This window comes from Rhamphochromis longiceps, linkage group LG6 (genome assembly GCF_057381845.1).
Source record: "Rhamphochromis longiceps isolate RC_006_pf linkage group LG6, R_longiceps_female_GT1.1, whole genome shotgun sequence".
NCBI classification, from domain to species: domain Eukaryota; kingdom Metazoa; phylum Chordata; class Actinopteri; order Cichliformes; family Cichlidae; genus Rhamphochromis; species Rhamphochromis longiceps.
In genome coordinates, this window is record NC_140562.1 from 13,792,245 (window position 1) to 13,812,665 (window position 20,421).

A 20,421-nucleotide genomic window follows, 5' to 3' on the forward strand; every position below is an offset into this window, starting at 1 on the left:
AAAAAATAAAGCCTTAATGTCAATTCAAACAATGGCAGTGAGAAACAAAGTTTAAAATAGCACAGGGTGGGCCATTTATATGGATACAATGTAATAACATGGGAATGGTTGGTGATATTAAAGCCCTGTTTGTGGCACATTAGTATATGTGAGGGGGAAAACTCCTCAAGATGGGTGGTGACCATGGTGGCCATTTGGAAGTCGGCCATCTTGGATACAACTTTTGTTTTTTCAATAGGAAGAGGGTCATGTGACACATCAAACTTATTGGTAATGTCACAAGAAAAACAATGGTGTGCTTGGTTTCAATGTAACTTTATTCTTTCATGAGTTATTAAGTTTCTCTTTGTTCACAGCCATTGACATGTCGAACAGGTTAACACGTGAGCAGCGGATCGAAATTGTGTTGATATCTGGTGAACGCAGTAACCGGGTCATTGCAGCAGATTTCAATGCAAGACACCCTACGAGACCACCCATCTCCCATGCTACAGTTAGCAAACTGCTTGCTAAGTTTCGTGAAACTGGTTCAGTGTTGGATTTTCCAAAATGTGGACGCAAGAAAACTGTCACTAATGAAGAAACATCAGTGGCTGTCCTAGCTTCATTCAGCAAGAGCCCACAGCGTAGCACTCGCCGCATGTCACTGGAGAGTGGCATCAGTCGAACATTCCTTGACTGAGTGACATCCTATTTTAGATCTTTAGCCAAAGCAACCCAACTTTATTTATAAAGCACTTTAAAAACAGCAACCACTGACCAAAGTGAATGATATGGAAATAAAAATAAAATTTTAATAAATTTAAATAAATAAAAACAAATAAAGGGCAGCACGGTGGCACGGTGGTTAGCACTGTTGCCGCACAGCAAGAAGGTCCTGAGTTCAATTCCAACATTTCTGTGTGGAGTTTGCATGTTCTCCCCGTGTTTGCGTGGGTTCCCTCCGGGTACTCCGGCTTCCTCCCACCGTCCAAAGACATGCAGCTTGTGGGGATAGGTTAATTGGATAATCCAAATTGTCACTAGGTATGAATGTGAGTGCGAATGGTTGTCTGTCCCTGTGTGTTGGCCCTGCGATAGACTGGCGACCTGTCCAGGGTGTACCCTGCCTCTCGCCCTATGACAGCTGGGATAGGCTCCAGCGCCCCCTGCGACCCTGAAAAGGATAAGCAGAAGCGGATGGATGGATGGATGGAAAACAAATAAATATAAAAGAAACAAAATTAAAATTAGAACACAAAATAAGAGCCTCAATACAATATACAATTAAACATGAGCATTTTTTAAAAAAAACTTTTAACAAATAAAGTTACTTTATAACCTTAGAAAGGTTTTATATATGTTGACAATACCCACTACACTTGTAAGGTTCATAGTTTGTTTAAGTTATACTTTTCTATGCTTTTTGTCAATTTTCAACAAATGACTCATTAAGTTAATTCAGGTTTTTGAGCTATCGTGTTTACAGGCAGAATGACACTCAATCAAAAACAAACCTGATGTGATATTCAGTTTCATGATGAGGTGAAACTGAATATCAAAAGATAACTACAGCAGCTTGAGTGGTGTGGAGGGAAGAACTCACCGCTGCAGGGTCAAGGAAAGATGTTTGTGTGAACATTTTTCAATTTTAAAATAAGCTTTTCAGCTTCTACAAACATCTGGGAACCCAAATGCTGCAGTCTCACATGCATGATGCAGAATTTCAAAACACACAAAATATTTTTACAGCATCACAGGTCTAGAGACTTCAGCTGGCTCAGTTTAACTGTCACACTCCTAATACAAGTACATGATACATGATTTGGAATTGTCTTTTAGCCAAAGTCTGAATGTCAACAAACGTTTGCTGCTGTCTTGTGACAAAAGGGTTAACTGCAGGTAGCTCTGCATGTTGGATTTGGCATTTTTAAACCAGATGCAAGCTCGATGGGGATTTGTGTCTCTAGCTGGAAGTGAACCAGCAAACTTTCACTTTTCTCTCTTTAAAGAACTGTCTGTTTCCATTATCTAGTAATCACTGTGTGCAGATTGAGTCCCCAGCTGTCTCAGGGGGTGCTGCTGGAAGAGGTGAGCGATGCAGTGTAGTGTATGAAAAGAGGGAGGTCCTCCAGTATGTGGAAAAATATTAGTGGAGAACTGAAAGCACAAGAAAATCACAACTGAATGAGTCAGTTTAACCAAAGTTCCTTTCACTATTACTCTGAAATTGAGTGCAAAGCAGTATATATGGAAAACTAACACAGGAAACACCTGACGTGTTAAAGCCTCTTTAAAGATGTTTTACAGCATCTGGTCACCTTATCCTGCTGCTCAAGTTTACTTTTAACACATTAACCAGTGAAAAGGTTGTACAGCTTATCCTTTTGTGGACTGAGTAAAGAGGAAATGTATACTGTCTAAGACAGTGTCAAGTGACCATCGAGAAAAGAGTTGCATTCCTTCTCTTTTCTTTTTCTCTTGTTCCTCATTCTCACTCCAGCACTTACAGGAACACTCCTATGACTGATTTGTTTTTTTGCAGAAGAAGTAGGCAAGGAATTACTTAGCATTCTTTTATTCATCTGTTTTACCTGACTTAATCCTGTAATACAATGGTATGTTAATAAAATGTATGAATAACATTTGAAATTGGTCTTGTTTTAAATAATCCCAGTCAGGCTACACTCCTATATTTTATTAAGAAGTGTGGCCATCAAAAAAACATTGGAGCACAGGTTTAATTTAACTCAACTTTTATAAAGACAGAAGTAGACACAAAAGTGAAAAACCATGGACATTAATTGTAATGATAATGTGCATGTCAAATTACCTATATTTTCAAAAGTAGTCATATTACAAACCAAAAAAATAACATAATGCACATGATTATGGCAAATACTGAAAACACATGAGAACCTTTGGATATTATAAAACATATTATGTGTAACTATAAAAGTAGACAAGAAATCATAGGGACCCCGGCTTATTAAAACATAAAATTCATAACTGTAGCCTAAATAAAAGCAAAAGTTGAAAAAAGAATTACTTACTAATACTATATTTTATTAAAATATCCAATTAACTGGGTATATGTCATCTGACGGCAGATGTTTCATGTTGGTTGAGAATTTATTTTCGTTATCTTGCTCCAGAATGCTTCCAGCAAGTCTTGAAACTTGACAGAATTACATCTGGGAACTGGGGAAGTCATTTATGAATCTCTAAATCCTGTGTGTCCAACTCCAGTCTTCGAGAGCTACTCTCCTGTAGCTTTTAGATGCATCCCTATTCCAATACAGTTGAATCAAATGATTGGATTACCTCTTCAGCATGCCATCAAGTTTGGTAAAGGCCTGGTAACAAGCCATTCATTTGATTCAGGTGTGTCAGAACAAGGACGCGTCTAAAAGCTGCAGGACAGTAGCTCTAGAGGACTGGAGTTGGACTTTCCCCCACCTGGAAGTTGTGTTTCTATGACCTCTTATCCTGTTGTCAACTCTGCAGTCTTGGAGTAACCAGTCTCTTTCTTCTGTAGTGTCTCTGCAATGCCTAAAAGTCTACAAGAGTAACTTGCTTGCATAACATAACCATAACCTGGCAAAACATCTCTGACTTGCAAACCTGCTAGTCAACAGTGTTATGATATTTTGATACCATGGTAGCATTTACAGGATATTGTTTTATAGTTGATATCATACATGAAACTGTTACTCAATAAGGCCCATTTACTAGTTGTTTTTCTCTTTCTCTGTGACCCAAGAATTAATGTGTAAGACTCACAGGCTGGTACCCCAAGGTCGAAAACACCACAGAGACGAGACCACTTCCTTACTCCCATCCTCCCTTCCTTATCTCTTAGAAAAAGGCTCGTTAAAGGCCAGGTGGTTTGTTTCAGAATTCACTAATGAAAGAACTCTGTATTCTGTGTATTTTGCTGGGATGATCATAAATTGTAGCTGAACTGATAAACTACACACAGGATACTTCTTTGCTCACAAGGCAGGAAGACGTTTCCTTATTTGGTCTGTACTGGTTTGAACTGAGAACTTGCTGACACACGAACCTTTTTTTCCTCTATATAAACTGCTGTGTATCAAATAAACCTTTGAGTCGATTTGGGAAGACAACCTGAAGCAGTCTGTGTTTCCTTGTTCTCCCAAGCTGCTCCCGACGTCGTAACTAACCCAGCTGAATGGCATACCTGAGTGTTACTTTAAATAATTAGGAATCTTAGAAGGAAAGGACAGAACTCTGCTTATCGCTCGTGCCTTGGAGGGAAAACCGGGATGGACATTTTTTCCTTCAATTTGGTGTCAGAAGTGGGATTGACTGACAGAAGGTAAATATGCGTCTTTCATATTTATATAAAGACCGTATTATACCTCTCTCAGTGATCGATCCATAAAAAAACGGGATATGCTGACGAAGTTTCACTTAGTGATCCAGAGAGATACACTGACGACTTCCTCAGTCCCCGAATAAAGTAGATTAACCCTTGTGTGGTGTTGGTGGACACAGGAAGTTGCCTGTTGTCTTGAATATTTTAATTTTGTTTAAAAAAAATAATAATAATAATAATTAATTGTTTAATTAAACGTACGTTAAAAAGTGAGAAGTTGCTCACTCAGAAAAAGTGACACAGAAAGTTGCCTGTTGTCTTAAATACTTCTCGTTAAGTGAGAAGTTGCTCAGAAAGAGTGACACAGGAAGATTGCCTGTTATCTTGAAACGTACGTTAAAAAGTGAGAAGTTGCTCACTCACAGAAAGCTAGTAAATAATTAAATTTAATTTTGTTAAAAAAAAAAAAAAAAAAAAAAACGAAAGAAAACTGAAAACGGGTCTCACAGACCCGATTACCATACAAGGGTTAAAAGCAGTAAATTAAAAGCAGAAAGACACAGGAAGTTGCCTGTTGTTTTACGAGAAGTTGCTCGTTAAGCGAGAAGTTGCTCGCTAAGTGAGAGTTGCTCACACAAACAAAAAATTGCTAGCAATAAATTTAAAGTAACCTCAGCTGTGCCGCAGCGAAAATACTAACATAAATCCTCCTAGCGTGTAAACCCCTCTGGAAATCACTGAACATGGGTCAGAATTATTCAAAGACCACAGACAGGTCCGATAAAAAATCAAAATTACCTGTAAAACCAAAAAAAATTAAATTTAAAGTCTCAAACAACAGCTCAGTACGACTCCCATTTCCAGTTACGTGTAACCCACGTCCACGAATCGGCGAAGACTTCCATGATTACGTATCCAGAACATGCGGAAGTGCTTATGTGACTGACTTTGTTTACAACTTACGGACTGTGAGTACAATGCATTCTAATCTCTTTTCGGAGCCTTATCCCGAACGATTATCGCCAGAAACCAGGTCAGTAGAAATGTTGAATATCATTTGTGATAAGGAAAGTAGTCTGCTTAAAAAGTCCTGTAGAAAATATGATAGAATGCCGCGACGTGATGCATCAAATGTTACCGCTATGGACAAAAGGACCGGAACCAGGCGTAGATACTTTAACATCAAATAAAACTAGTGCAGGCTCTAGCAAAGAAAATAAATCTACCGCAGGAAAAGCTAGTCTTGCATGTTCAGCCATTCAGCCCACAGCCCCACCGCCTTACGAAGATGAGACCGAATTAATAGTTACTGCAGCAGCCGCATGTAAACAACGTGAGCGCTTTGATCCAACCAGCTTAAAAGACAGTGACAAAAAACCTGAATCACATGCAACGGGTCTCAGCCATCTCTTTAAACAGGATCAGGAAAAACAATATATACGCCGCGAGGAAGAATTAGCAGAACATAAAAAAAAGAGAAAAACTTTTGAAAGAAGAATGTGAGGAACTTATGAAAAACAATTCAGACGACTATGAAGAAAAACTTTTGCATCAGGCAGTGTCCACAATAGACACCCACATGAAACGCCACGATATCGTAGCTAGAGGTTTAGAGGTAGCTAAAGAAAAACCTGTTACCCGAACTTTAATAAAGACTTATCTAAAAGGAAAAAAGGAAAAACAAAGCCGGAATGACAAAGGTCCTTACGCCAACACTCGCGGTAGTAAACAAACAGACCCAAAGCATGATAAAGCATCCACAACTGCAGAGTTTTTGTGGGTAAATAATGACAAAATCACCAATTTCTTTAAGAATCTAAAGAAATTCCTGCTAACAATGTCCAGAGACAAAATTGACTTAAATGCAGTAACTATGTGTAAACAGAAGCCTGATGAATCTATCCTAGTATTCATAAAACGCTTTATGCACTGTTGGACAAGCTAGAGGTGCAAATTTAGCTCAGTTTTCCAGCAGCCGCAGACACCCAGAGCAAAAATGAATTTGTGTATTTCATTTAACATAAAGGGTGAAATGTTTGCTGACACTGATAACAGCTTATGTTTTCTCTGCCCTATGTACCGACATGATGGAGAAGGAACATCCTCTGTGTCAGCTGGACCCTCAGCAGAGAATGAACTCAACATCCTTTTTGTCCGGTACTCTATGTCACACACTGTGCCAAAAAAAACGTGTACAGACGCCACTAACAGGTAATCCCATGACTGGGAGCCACACTTTTGTTTCTCTAAGGTCAAACAGTGATTTTGTTACATAACTCAGACATAGGTTACGAAATATGTCGTCACATAGATCTAACCTACCCTATCGACTGTACTATTTCTGCACTTACGTTGCCAGCTGAATACCAGAATATGACATTGTGGTCAAAAAGTGAGAATGATATAGGATTTATTGACTGTACACTTTATCACGTACACCTATTAAAACACAACAAGCCAGTATATGTCAAGCAACATCCCATTTCTGCCGAAAAAGCCGCAGCCCTAGATGTCATGATAGGAGATTTATTGACTACAGGGGTAATAAAGCCCACACTCCTGTCAATCCTGTGCCAAAGCCTAACAAACCTGGCGTATGGCGTTTCATACAAGACTTAAGGCAAATTAATGCAGTCAACATTCCTCTGCCACCTCTCGTTTCAGATGTTCACAGCATATTGACATGCATTGCATACACACTTTACCGTGGTGGATTTATGCTCCGCTCCTTTTTCTCAGTAAGACACACAGCCGTTATTTGCATTCACACATAGAAATAAGCAGTACACTTGGACTCGTTTGCCCCAAGGCATGATAGACAGCTCTGCTGCTTTCTCAATGGTGCTTCACTCCTCCAGGGCTGCACCCTGATCCACATGTGGATGACCTCCTCCTCTGTGCTGAAAGTGAAAAACTATGTCAAACTGCTACACACATGCTTCTCCAGCACCTCCAAAAGACTGGCCACAAAGCATCAGCAAAGAAAATGCAGTACTGTCAGACTTCTGTTCAATATTTGGGATTCACACTGTCTCACGGAAAACGTTCCATGACTGCAGACAGGGTCAAAGCTGTGACCTCTGTCCCTCGTCCCACTACACAGAAGGAAATGTTGTCCTTCCTGGGCATGGTGAACTATTGCAGACAGTGGATACCAGACTGTTCTTTTCATGACCACATTCTGCGTGACTGTTGTAAAAAAGACAAGCCTCCTCGAATACTGTGGTCCACAGAAATGACTGCCTCTTTCAATGCATTACAGGGAGTGCTGACCTCCGCCACTCAAAGGTGCTGCCTGAATTGTTCAGGAATGCCGGCCTGCCTGAGGGCAGTAGCAGCTTGCTCTATCATGATAAGGGACTGCGAGAAGCTCACACTCTCACATGACACTATTCTACACACCAATCACCAGGTCACGACCATTCTAGCAAACATAACTACACAACATATGCAAATCTCACTATAAAAGCGAGCAGCACACCTGATTCGCCAGCACATTTATTGATCCTATGCTATGTTCTTCTGACCGACAGGATGGCTCAGACAGGCTTGACGTTCATGACTGCATGACACGTATACAGGAATCCACAGCACCACGTCCAGATTTAGAGCAAACACCTATCCCAGACTCAGCCATGGTTTATGTGGACGGGTCCTGTTCAAGGCCGAATGACAACTCATTTCTTTGTGGCTATTCAGTGGTGACATTGCCTGACATCATACTAGAGGCTCACTCATTACCATTTCACTCAGCACAAAAAGCAGAGCTCATGGCTTTAATACGCGCCTGTGAGCTACATTTGGATAAGCATGTGACAATTTACGCAGACAGCCGCTATGCATTTGGCGTTGTGCATGACTTTGGCACATTGTGGAGACAGAGAGGATTTAGATCTGCTGATGGAAAATAAATTGCTAAATTCTGATTTTGTTCAAAGACTTTTTCAGGCTATACAGCTGCCATCGGCCGTTGCAGTTGTAAAAACGAAAGGACACAGTACAGCTGACACAGACGAAGCAACAGGTAATGCCTTAGCAGACGTGACAGCCAAGGCCGCAGCTGCATCACAGCTCCCACCTCCGCAGGAAGTATTATCTGTGCCCCTACAGCTGCCACTTGTTACACTCCCAGACTATTTAGACAAAAATGTTGATTTAAAATTTATACAAGAGCAAGCCTCTGCATCTGATTACACCTATTGGGAGAATAATGACTGTACCTTAGATGACAGAGATGGCTTATACAAAATCTTAAGGGTTTGATTGCCCTCCCATATTCCCTGATGCCAGTCCTTGTCCGACATTTTCACTGTGTGAGTCATGTCGGACAAAGAGGGGTAATAGGGGCAATAAAATCAAGATTTGTAATTGAGAAAACATCACATGCAGTAAAAAGCATATTAGCAACCTGTCTAACATGTGCACGAACTAATGTAGGTAGCTCAAAAGCGAAACATCAGCATTTACCACAACCAGATTTTCCATTTCATACATTACAAATTGATTTTACACATATGCCAGCGCAAGGAAGCATCAAGTACTTACTGGTAATAGTGGATCAATTTAGTAAATGAGTAGAAGCTTATCCAACCTCAAAAGAAACTGCAGAAGTAGTCTGTCAAAAGTTGAGCAATGAAATAATACCCAGATTCGGAATACCTCACCAAATTAACAGTGATAGAGGATCTTCATTCACATTAGAAGTAATTCAAAAGTGTGCTAAAACTTTAATGACCTGGGTCAAATTACTTCCTCAAATCCTCTGCGAGATTAGAATGACTCAATCTACAGTAACCAAATTATTTCCATTTGAAATAAGACTATTTCCAACACCATGGTCAGCTTCCAGAGGGGCACCGCTAGTAGAAGGTGATGTATATTGCATTGTCCACTGATGTTCACAACCTGGTAGAAAAACTGAATAATAACTATCAGAAAGTTTGTCTCTCTCAGCCTTTCCCCTCCACAGTTCCACCAGTGGAGACAAGGAGATGCATGTTGGAGAAGCCACTAAAACCAAGGACTCTCTGGGAGGCCGCGCGTGTTCCAGCCCCAGACTGTACTGGCAGTGACGAAGAACCAGCATCCTTACGGACGGACAACCTCAGTGGATTCATGCCAGCAGGGTTAAGACCAGCCCAATCGGACCATCTCAGGCGTCGGATCAAGCAGACGACATCTCCGGCGAGCCAGCGCCCGGAACTAGAGCAAATAAACACACACGGGTAGATGACATCTCAGGCGAGCCAGCGCCCGGATCCAAAAGTTACATACACACACGCAATCACTGATTAACACACAACGTCTGAAAGAACAACAACAAGGTACTCAAACATCTAGCAGGAACAGAAAGCCAAAAGTACCACATGATGTCTAACCTGATAAAGCTAGACTCATTCCATCCTGATAATGGAGAAAATGAAATGCCCATTGTCATCACACGACGCTTATTCTGTGTCTCTCGAACCTGGGACCAGGCCAGAAGACGACTGAAGAACTGTCTTTCTTATATATTTAGGTTATTTATCATATCTATCGCATTAACCTTAGGATTTCTCTTTGCTATTTTGTATTGTAAACTGCAACCATGTTCATATTTCTGCAGGTCATATTTTGCTGACTATACCTCATGCTCTATTTTGCAAGACACCTACTTAATGCACTCCTCACGTTCCCTAAAATCAGTAAATAGCAACATAGACGCCACTAATGAACCATTTTATGCGCCCTCTAGAACAGGAGCTAACGCCTGGTATGAAAATGCCAGAACAGCCGCTCGTGATTTAGGCAACAGTAACTGTTATGTCTGTTCAAAGGCTAATCCAGAACAGGTAATAGTAGGATACCCCATATCCGGTTTCCCCCTCACTGAGGGACTAGAGAAAATCGGCGGAGATAATGCTCTCTTTAAAGACGCTTTACAGTTGACTCTGAGCCCTCTCGACTGCCTACTTAGACACACACACACACCAACTAACCCTGAGACTCCATTAGGCGAATTATTGAAGTTATCTAATGACACCGCAGGGACCTGCGCCCCAATGAAACGCCCTAAGAATAGGTTAAAGCCCTCACTGCCCTTAGGACAGATCCCTCTCCATTTTAATACTAGTATGATATGTCTGCGCAGACTAAAGTTAACTGGCCCAGACACACACATAGATTATACAAAGGATAACTATACATTCTTCTCTGACTCCCCAGGTGCACGCTGTAATGAGACACGGCTAGCTGTCTCTATGGCTGAAGTTTTATCATATCTGGAGGAACACACACACAGTTCAAGTTCGAGCAGAGAATCGATCATTGTTCCCCCAGAGGGTGTCTTAAATGATACTGACTGGGGGGGAGTTAGTTGAATCACACATGGTCACGCGCCTAACTAGAGCAATCCCTAACGCTTATTGGTTGTGCAATAATACCCTTAGATTAGCTTTACCTGTTAATTGGACCGGTACCTGTGGTCTAGTAACCGTTGATGTATGCTGTACTTTCATTCCCAATAATACCGCTCCTAACGGTTCATTCACACAAGCTATGAATAAACTTGAAGCATTGAAGATAGAACTAATTGCCAATACCGGCCACGGTCAGTGGCTAGACAAGTGGCTGCAGGACACGTTTGGAAAATGGAAGGAACTAATTGTAGCCTTTGTAACCGTTGCAGCATGTTTTTGATGATTATTGTCTGTTGTGTGATACCATGTATACGCTCTCAGAATTTTTGATATTAAGCTTGCTCGAAGGACCAGTTACAGTTATGATTTATCTTTATATTATGTTATTACATTCTGTCTTTATACTATGTTATCATTTCATGATAAAAGGGGAGAACTGTTATGATATTTTGATACCATGGTAGCATTTACAGGATATTGTTTTATAGTTGATATCATACATGAAACTGTTACTCAATAAGGCCCATTTACTAGTTGTTTTTCTCTTTCTCTGTGACCCAAGAATTAATGTGTAAGACTCACAGGCTGGTACCCCAAGGTCGAAAACACCACAGAGACGAGACCACTTCCTTACTCCCATCCTCCCTTCCTTATCTCTTAGAAAAAGGCTCGTTAAAGGCCAGGTGGTTTGTTTCAGAATTCACTAATGAAAGAACTCTGTATTCTGTGTATTTTGCTGGGATGATCATAAATTGTAGCTGAACTGATAAACTACACACAGGATACTTCTTTGCTCACAAGGCAGGAAGACGTTTCCTTATTTGGTCTGTACTGGTTTGAACTGAGAACTTGCTGACACACGAACCTTTTTTTCCTCTATATAAACTGCTGTGTATCAAATAAACCTTTGAGTCGATTTGGGAAGACAACCTGAAGCAGTCTGTGTTTCCTTGTTCTCCCAAGCTGCTCCCGACGTCGTAACTAACCCAGCTGAATGGCATACCTGAGTGTTACTTTAAATAATTAGGAATCTTAGAAGGAAAGGACAGAACTCTGCTTATCGCTCGTGCCTTGGAGGGAAAACCGGGATGGACATTTTTTCCTTCAAACAGTTTTGATTAAAACAGTAGATGATAGTTAAAAAGGTTAAATAAGACTCCCAGTTTGATACTAAAAAGTAATAACTCCTAAAATGGCACATTTTTGGGAAACAGTTCATTATATATTCAGTGGAAAATTCCAAGACTTAACTGAGATTTTGTAATGTGTGAAAGACTAGTGCTTTTAATTACACACTATACAAAAAGCACAGGTTTTGAGGCTTCCTCTTATTTGGTGTGAGGCAGAGCCTGAGAGCGAGCGTCTCAAGATCAAGAGCTGCTCAGCCTCCCTAGTCACTTAGTTTCAATTCCTATAAGTGTATCCATTAATGCTGTCAAGAGCACCCACAACACGTAAATACTCATCAAAAAAAAGGCCAACATCTCAACAAATTCACTCAAGTCCTGTACAGCCAGATGTGTTGTTATATTTTATCTTCTTTAGGTTGATGTGTTGTAAAGTTTCTAGGTGTCCAGAGCCTGTTCATTGAGCCTGAAAGTAAGAAAACTAGTGCATTAATTAAAATAATTCAATTAAAGTGTGATTTATATCCACAGAACATACTCACTCAGGAGCAGTCTTGTTTCTCAAGTCCACAACATCATAGGGGTGATGGTCCTGCTTTTGTGGTTGAAATGGCTGAATAGTGGAGTAGAGAGTCTCTGTTTTATTCTTGGACAAGCAGATTTCACTGTAGTCAGGTTCCTCCTCTGTCAGCGGAGGTGAGAAGCTTTCATACTTGAAATCAAAGTGTAAGTGATGCAAAACAGAACAAACATTTCAAATTAAGTGGTGAAAAAGAGGAGTGGTAGGATTAAATGTGGAAAAGACTGTCCCTATACAGAAGCAAGATTATTAAATGTATTTTCTTTACCGTGAAGTTCTCCATTGTTTCATTTCCTGACCTCTGTTTTCTGGTCAGTGAAACAGATGAATATAGAAACAGGTTAGTGTGTGAACTTGAGATTGAATCTGGTTGATGTGAGAGACAAAACATTAATGTTCACCTGATCCACCAGCAGACAGTGAGAAGTACTAAAACCAGCAGAGCAGCAGAAACTCCTGCAGCTGCTGGTGTCCATGTTCCTGTGATACTTTGGACAGTGAGAGTCTTTGGAGCAGAGCTGATATCTTTGTTGGTTTTCACAGCACAGGAGTAGCTTCCTGCATCCTCCCTGCTGACTGGGTCTAAGATCAGATGTTTGTTCTGGTTCTCTCTCGGGGTCAGAGGTCGACTGTTCAAGTACCAAATGTAGTTTGTGTTGTCAGTCAGAGGACAGCTGGTGCTGCAGGTCAGTGTGACTCTCTGACCCTCTGTCACCACTGCAGAAGGACTCATCTTCACTCTCAGCTCTGAAAGAGAAACGTTGGTCAAAGAAATCTCTTTTATAGCAAATCTCCTCTGTGGCTTATGCATTAAATGTGAATTGTGAATAAGAACAAAATGATAAATGAAGTGGTTCTTATATAACACTTTTCTACTCTATTTTGAGCACTCAAAGTGCTTTACACAACTTGTGCATTCACCCATTCACACTTTTTTTCTACCATTTCTCAGTGCTTCATAACTAACATCCACATATATTCATACTCTGATGGATGCATTGGAGAGCAACATGGGTTTAGCATCTTGCCCAAGGATACTTGGCATGCAGACTGGAGCAGACTAGGATTGAACCACCAACCTTCCAGTTAGTTGGTGACCTGTTACAGCCACCCTGTAACATATGATACATTACACTGTATTATTATTTTTTTTTAAACTAAAATGAAAACAAAATGCAGAAGCAGTGTGTTAAAAACTAGCAACATTTTATGATTATAGTATAGTAGCAGGTAGTAGCAGTAACATGTATAATAATTGTACAGAAATAAAGCTGACTACTTCATGGATTTCCCCTATCGCGAGTTAGTGCCTGCCTTTTGCTTAGTATTTTTTGGAATAAATAGTGGCCCAGGATACAGGAGGAACAATGCAGTTTTCGTCCTGGTCGCAGAACACTGGACCAGCTCTTTATCCTCTCCAGGATACTTGAGGGTGCATGGGAGTTTGCCCAACCAGTCAACATGTGTTTTGTGGACTTGGAGAAGAATCAGAGAATCTCATCTCTGATTTTTGCAGATGATGTGGTTCTGTTGGCCTCATCGGGTGAGGGCTCCAGCTTGCACTGGAACGGTTCGCAGCCGAGTGTGAAGCAGCGGGAATGAGGATCAGCACCTCCAAATCTGAGGCCATGGTTCTCAGCCGGAAAAGGGTGGAGTGCCAACTCCAGGTCGGGGATGAGTTCCTGCCCCAAGTGGAGGAGTTCAAGTATCTCGGGGTCTTGTTCGCGAGTGATGGGAGAAGGGAGCCGGAGATCGACAGACGGATTGGGGCTGCAGCTGCAGTAATGCAGACGCTGCACCGGTCCGTCGTGGTGAAGAGGGAGCTGAGTGTAAAAGCGAAGCTCTGAATTTACCGGTCGATCTACGTCCCTACCCTCACCTATGGCCACGAGCTGTGGGTAGTGACCGAAAGAACGAGATCGCGGATACAAGCGGCAGAAATGAGCTTCCTCCGAAGGGTGGCTGGCCTCTCCCTTAGAGATAGGGTGAGAAGTTCGGCCATCCGGGAGGGGCTCAGAGTAGAGCAGCTGCTGCTCCACATCGAAAGGAGCCAGCTGAGGTGGTTCGGGCATCTGACAAGGATGCCTCCTGGGCGCCTCCTGGGTGAGGTGTTCCAGGCATGTCCCACCGGGAGGAGGCCCCGGGGCAGACCCAGGACACGCTGGAGAGATTATATCTCTCGGCTGGCCTGGGAACGCCTTGGTATTCCCCCGGATAAGCTGGAGGAGGTGGCTGGGGAGAGGGAGGGAGGTCTGGGCCTCTTTGCTTAGGCTGCTGCCCCCGCGAACCGGCCCCGGATAAAGCGGATGAAGATGGATGGATGGATAGTGGCACAGATATGCCATGTGTTGTTGTTTATCTCAGGTTACATTTGAATGAACATTATGCATAAGTTTCTATGGTCTCACATCTGTCCACTTCTAGGTGCTACCAGCTAAATCTAAGCTTAATCACTCCAACTCTCCCACACTGTCAAACTGTGCCATCACTGGTCTTGTCCAGTCACCTTCTCCAGGCCAATCAGCATTCATGCTTCATACATTAAATTTCATTGCACATCGCCTCTGTCAGTGCGCCCCAGGGCAGCTGTGGCTACAATGTAGCTTGCCATCGCCTGTGTGTGAATGTGTGTGTGAATGGGTGAATGACTGAATGTAGTGTGAAGCGCTTTGGGGTCCTTAGGGACTAGAAAAGCGCTGGCCATGCAGGCCATTTACCATTTACCATATCTGTCATTCTCCTTTGCAAATGCCTTTGCATAACCCACCCCCCCTGCATCTCTAACACTCAAGCACCCAAGCTCCATTCGAGCCACCTTCTTCACCTCTACAATCAGAGTCTAGGCTCTGATACAGACTGAGCAGCATTATTCTGAAAATTTTCACAATTTGTACATGCAGTTTTTTGCAGGTTAGTGAACCTCTGCCCATTTTTACATGTAAGAAACTCTACATGTTCTTTTTATTTCTTATTACAGACCTGTTGCCAATGAAACTTAGCTGCAAAACTTCCTCCAATTTGCTTTACTCTTGCCCTGTCCCAACATTTTTGAGAAACATTTCTGGCATCAAATTCATAAGAAAAATATATTCTTATATGCTTGATTTGTTTTCTGTTTTATATTGTGTGACTTTTACAAATCACTGCATTCTGTTTTTATTTTGAATTAATTCAGATTTTATAATAAAGAATAATACAGCAGAAACATTTTTGCCTGGCTAAAATAGTTTCTTCTTTTTTCTTTCCTAACTGATCATACTAACATCAGAACATGCATGGGTGAAAAACATGAAGACACTATACAGGTGTCAATAGAGAATTGTATTTGTTCAGTCAGTATAAGCTTTTAATGATATAAGTTTATTTGTGATAGAATGCTGCATGATGATCTTTTCATTGCTCAGAACTGATTGTTCTTTATGAAACGTGTTCTGATATTTGTATCTGAATCTATCCACAGCGATAGTAAGAAGTTGAACAAGCAGTTCTGACCTTGTGCACACACACACACACACACACACACACACACACACACACACACACACACACACACACACACACACACACACACAATCACATATGCACATGCTCATGTCACTGAACGAATGTATTAATTCCTGTTGTATAAATAAAGAAAGCAGACGGTGACAGAGTGCAAGTCCGTGAGTGTCTCTTACGTGTAGGAGCGCTCTGTCACTTGTCCTCGCAAGTAAAGACAACTGCAGTGTTTGTGTTTTCTAACTCAAGTGTCTCAGCTGAAGAATTGCGGGGTGATTTTAAGAAATCCCCTGTCAACAGGAAATGCAGAGTTTCTACCTCAGGTAGTGTTTAGAAATAAAATTAAGTCAGCATTAACATAGCATAAACATTTTATGAGTGGGTGAGAAGGTGGTTAGCACTGTTGCCTCACACCTGGTTCAAATCCAGGCTTCAGTCTCTCTGCATGCTGGAGCTGTGTCTGTGTGCGCTCTCTCTGAGTACTCTATCTCACAAAGACATGGGTTTGGTCAACTGATGAAATTAAGCATAGGCATTATGTATTATGCCTTAATCAAGATATGTCAGAAGTACAATGTGTCTGTGAAGGTTCTCAGTCATCCAGGTCATCGTAGTCAAAGGAGCTTGCAAAGAAAAGCGTCTGGACTTCTTTAAGTTGCTTGAAGACGTTTCACCTCTCATCCGAGAAGCTTCTTCAGTTCTAAGGTCAAATGGTGGAGAGTCCCAGATATAAACCTAGTGGGAGTAACCCCCCACAGAGGGACAAAAGGACCCCCTGATGATCCTCTAATCGCCTGAGCCAAGGTGTGAAACTGGGTGTGGGTCCCAATCAGCCAGAGTTTCGGGTGTGTTCATTGTGAAACCTGGCCCCACCTTATCATGCGAATTCCTGAGGTCAGATGGCCCAGGAAGTGAGTGGGCGTTAAGGTGTCTGGGAAGGGATCTTGCATTTACGACACCAACTCTCTGCCATCTATAATCCAGTTTTGAGATCCCTTCCCAGACGTGAGTGGGCGTTAAGGCGTCTGGGAAGGGATCTCAAAACTGGATTATAGATGGCAGAGAGTTGGTGTCGTAAATGCGAGATCCCTTCCCAGACGCCTTTGACTCAGAAGTACAATATTTTCCTTTTTTGCACTTAAAACATCACTGTAGTATGGCTAGTGCATATATAGTGCAAGATTCACAAATACACAACAGTGGCAGTAAAGATTAGATGTTTATAGTTTTACTGCTGTTTACATTCACTGCCACTACCTTGGATGGGACCTTGAAACTTGAAAATGGATATGCAGAAGAAATGAATGGCTCGAGAAATCTGATGATTGCATCATGCATTTGGTTGGATCTGTGCGATGACTTACATTACATATGTAAGACACAGTTGAATGATGGCTCTTCATATTCTATTAAGAGCTAGTAGGTTTGAAAAATATAATATTTTTACTCTTGCTTACTGACAAACCATAATTACCTGTGACAGTCAGAGTAACTCCAGGAAAATCAAACTGTTTCACTTCTTCATTTTCTGTTGTGATGGTGAACCTGTATTCTGCTGAGTCATCTCTCTTCAGCTTCTTTAATCTGAGGATGTGTTGGTTCTTCATGCTGTCATCATACTCCACATGATCTGCATCCTCAGTCAGGTTCCTCCTGATGTCCTCCTCAGCATTTCTCTTGACTTTATACCAACATTTAGACTGTATCTGCTGGTAGTCAGGATGTGAGTATTTACTGGAGATGTTGACTGAAGATCCTTCCAGAGCACAGATTCTGCTGTGGACATAATTCAAACTCCAGCAGGAATCATCATTAACACCTGAAATATCGATAAGACACAGATATTTTAACTGAATTTGTCAAATCAGTTTATTTATATTATATATTTAAACATAACAGATGTTGTGGGTCGGCTAACAACTGACAACAAAGTACAACGCAACAACTAAAAAGTACTTTAAATTACTGTAATAATTAGTGATAAAAATACAAAATCAACTAAATAATTTATAAGAATAAAATAATAACATTAAAAATATATAAATCAGGAAAAGAAATATATTCAGGAAAATGAGAGACTGAGTTACTCTTGGCTGAGACTGAAAAAGCTGAGCAGAAGTCAGGAGATGAATACTGTTAGTATCATAGATGAGCAGATCTGAAGAGGGAGATGAGTCCAGAGTTTTGGATCTGCAGCTGAGAATTGTGATGTGATCACCAACATTTACAAAATAATTTATCACTCATTAATGATCAAGAAACTGACCTAGTTTCAGTCATTGTGGAAATGTACAGTTTATGAGGTTGGGGAAAACTGCAGTGAGCTGAGACTCAAGAAGTCACTTAGATGAATGACGAAACGTTTCTCCTACTGAAAATGCTATGTCCAGATGAACAGAATGAACCGTTTTGGATTTACTAGTGTGATGACTAATAGACTTAGTATTAATTGCAAGAAGGGGTGATAATATTTTGAGAAACAAAAGCTTTAGTTCTTTGAAAGTTGAGAGACAGTAAGTTTACTCACAGACGTCAGCAGAGCGCACATCCTCAAGACCTTTTACAGCACAAGACAAACTGTCTGGATGAGAGATGGAAAACTGAATTTGTTTTCCCTCCTGCACTGTAGGCTTTCTGGTCTCATACCACACAAGGGAAATCAGAGGCTCAGTCAGAAAACAGCTGCTGTTACAGGTCAGTCTGATGTGACCTCTGTGTTCAGCAGGCCTCTGGACATGAATTTCTGTTGGGAGATGATGAACACATTTTCCACCAGTTCATCTCTGTCATGTCAAATAAATTAAGAAATAAAAATGAAATTTCAAAGTGCAGTTTGTCCAGAACTTCACCTCTGGGATATGTGATGGAGCAGGACTCGTCCACTGATGTCTGCTGAGAAGAACACATTCTCCCTTTAGCATAGGTCACACTGAAGCAGGTCTCTGTGATGGAACCTGAGAAAAACCAACAACTTTCCGTAAATTCATTAGAGTCTGAAGAGTAAAGTGTTTGTGTTTAACATCTCATAACATGATGAGGAGGCGTCCATCATGACTCACCCACAGAGACTTCAGGGGCTCTGAGATGCTCGTAGCCTTTGACAGCACAGGAGTATGTGACTGCTTCCTCACTGCTGAGCAGCTCTTGGTACCAGGGAGACCAGTCCTCATAGAGAAACTCTCTGTTCTTGTACCAGATGTAGGCTGCAGGCTTTTCAGTCAGAGGACAGCTGCTGCTGCACATCAGTGTTACTGTCTGTCCCTCTGTGGCAGGAATCACCTTTACCTGCAGCTCTGAGAGGTCACATGACCAACATGAATACACTGATCATTCATAAACTCATTCATTTATGATGCATTTGTAAAAAGAACTGTACCTGTAACTTGGAGATGAATTCCACTTTGTTGGCACTTTGATCTGTCAGCAGTTTTAATGCAGCAGTAAAAATTTGCATCTCTCTCTGTCAGATTATTGATTGTTAGAGTGAAATTACTCTCTGCTGACATGCTGTACTTTACATGTGTTTCCTCTACTGAGAACATTATCTTGGAGACAGTATCGTGTCCAGTGTACCAGCCATTTCTTGCAGTGGGATGTTGATGTGAGCAGGGCAGATTCACTGATGAACCTTTCAAGGCACAGATGCTGTTTGGTTTTCCCTGAACACCTTTAACACAACATGTGATTAGAAAACATGGTGAACATTTATGCTAACTTTCTTTTCTGTGCTAATCTGTGATGACAGCATGTTACTGTAAAGGATCACAATCTGGTGCTTTGATACACTTGACAGTTCAGAACTTCAAAACAAGAAAAAATCATGTTAACAGTAAATCTCTTAAGTGAGTTTTTTTTTAGGAAATTCACTTTAATTTAACTTCTGAGAAAAACTTGTAACTTTCTGCATCTTTTTCTAGATTCCAGAAACATCATCACAGTCATCATGAGGAGGAGAAACAAATTATTCCTACCTGACAGACACAGAATGAAACCCAGAAACAAACATCCAGCTTCTGCCAACAACATGGCTGCTGTAGATTTTCTCTTCTAATCAAAAAGTTGATTATGTGAATATAATTTAGTCCTTGCTATGACTTCTGTTAATATCAAAATTTATAAAATATCAGAAATGTGAATAAATGTTCAAATTCATGAGCTGTCTAAGAGGAAAACCTGAATACAGAGCTGATTTCAGCGTGTCTGCAGGACAAACACGTTTTAACACGACCAAAGTCACTTCCTCCTTTATGATAATTTTTTTTTCACAACAGAGCCCTCTAGTGAAGAATGCATGTTTGCAGCAGCTATTGGACTCTTACTTTTGAATTTATAGTGGGGTTTTTTGTGTATTGTCACACTTCTTGTCTTTGTTATTTTTAAAATTTACAAAGCATCCCAATTAAATATGCTACATGACCACATTTCATTACATTTTCATCAAAAAACCCAAAGTTGTTACTATTGGCAGAGTAACAACAATGGTGCGGCATTAATGGT

At 41.0% G+C, this 20,421-nt stretch overlaps 1 protein-coding gene and 1 long non-coding RNA gene across 2 annotated transcripts; one reads left to right on the plus strand and one right to left on the minus strand.

Annotated features, from left to right (window-relative positions):
• The first annotated feature begins 3,623 nt into the window (after positions 1-3,623).
• LOC146667640 (uncharacterized) lies at positions 3,624-11,791 on the plus strand. Its single transcript, XR_014912086.1, has 3 exons — positions 3,624-5,354; positions 6,418-6,532; positions 8,260-11,791. It is a non-coding gene; the product is annotated as an uncharacterized LOC146667640 (long non-coding RNA).
• Positions 11,792-11,836: 45 nt separating this feature from the next.
• LOC146667641 (B-cell receptor CD22-like) lies at positions 11,837-20,113 on the minus strand. The gene is made up of 10 exons (XM_085409297.1): positions 19,896-20,113; positions 19,301-19,591; positions 18,984-19,217; positions 18,774-18,878; positions 18,452-18,667; positions 17,399-17,743; positions 12,828-13,173; positions 12,695-12,734; positions 12,389-12,558; positions 11,837-12,312 (listed from the first exon to the last, which is right to left on the minus strand). The coding sequence occupies exons 1-10, from the start codon at positions 19,948-19,950 to the stop codon at positions 12,285-12,287; spliced, it is 1,830 nt and encodes a 609-aa protein (XP_085265423.1). The 5' UTR covers positions 19,951-20,113; the 3' UTR covers positions 11,837-12,284.
• Positions 20,114-20,421: the final 308 nt, after the last annotated feature.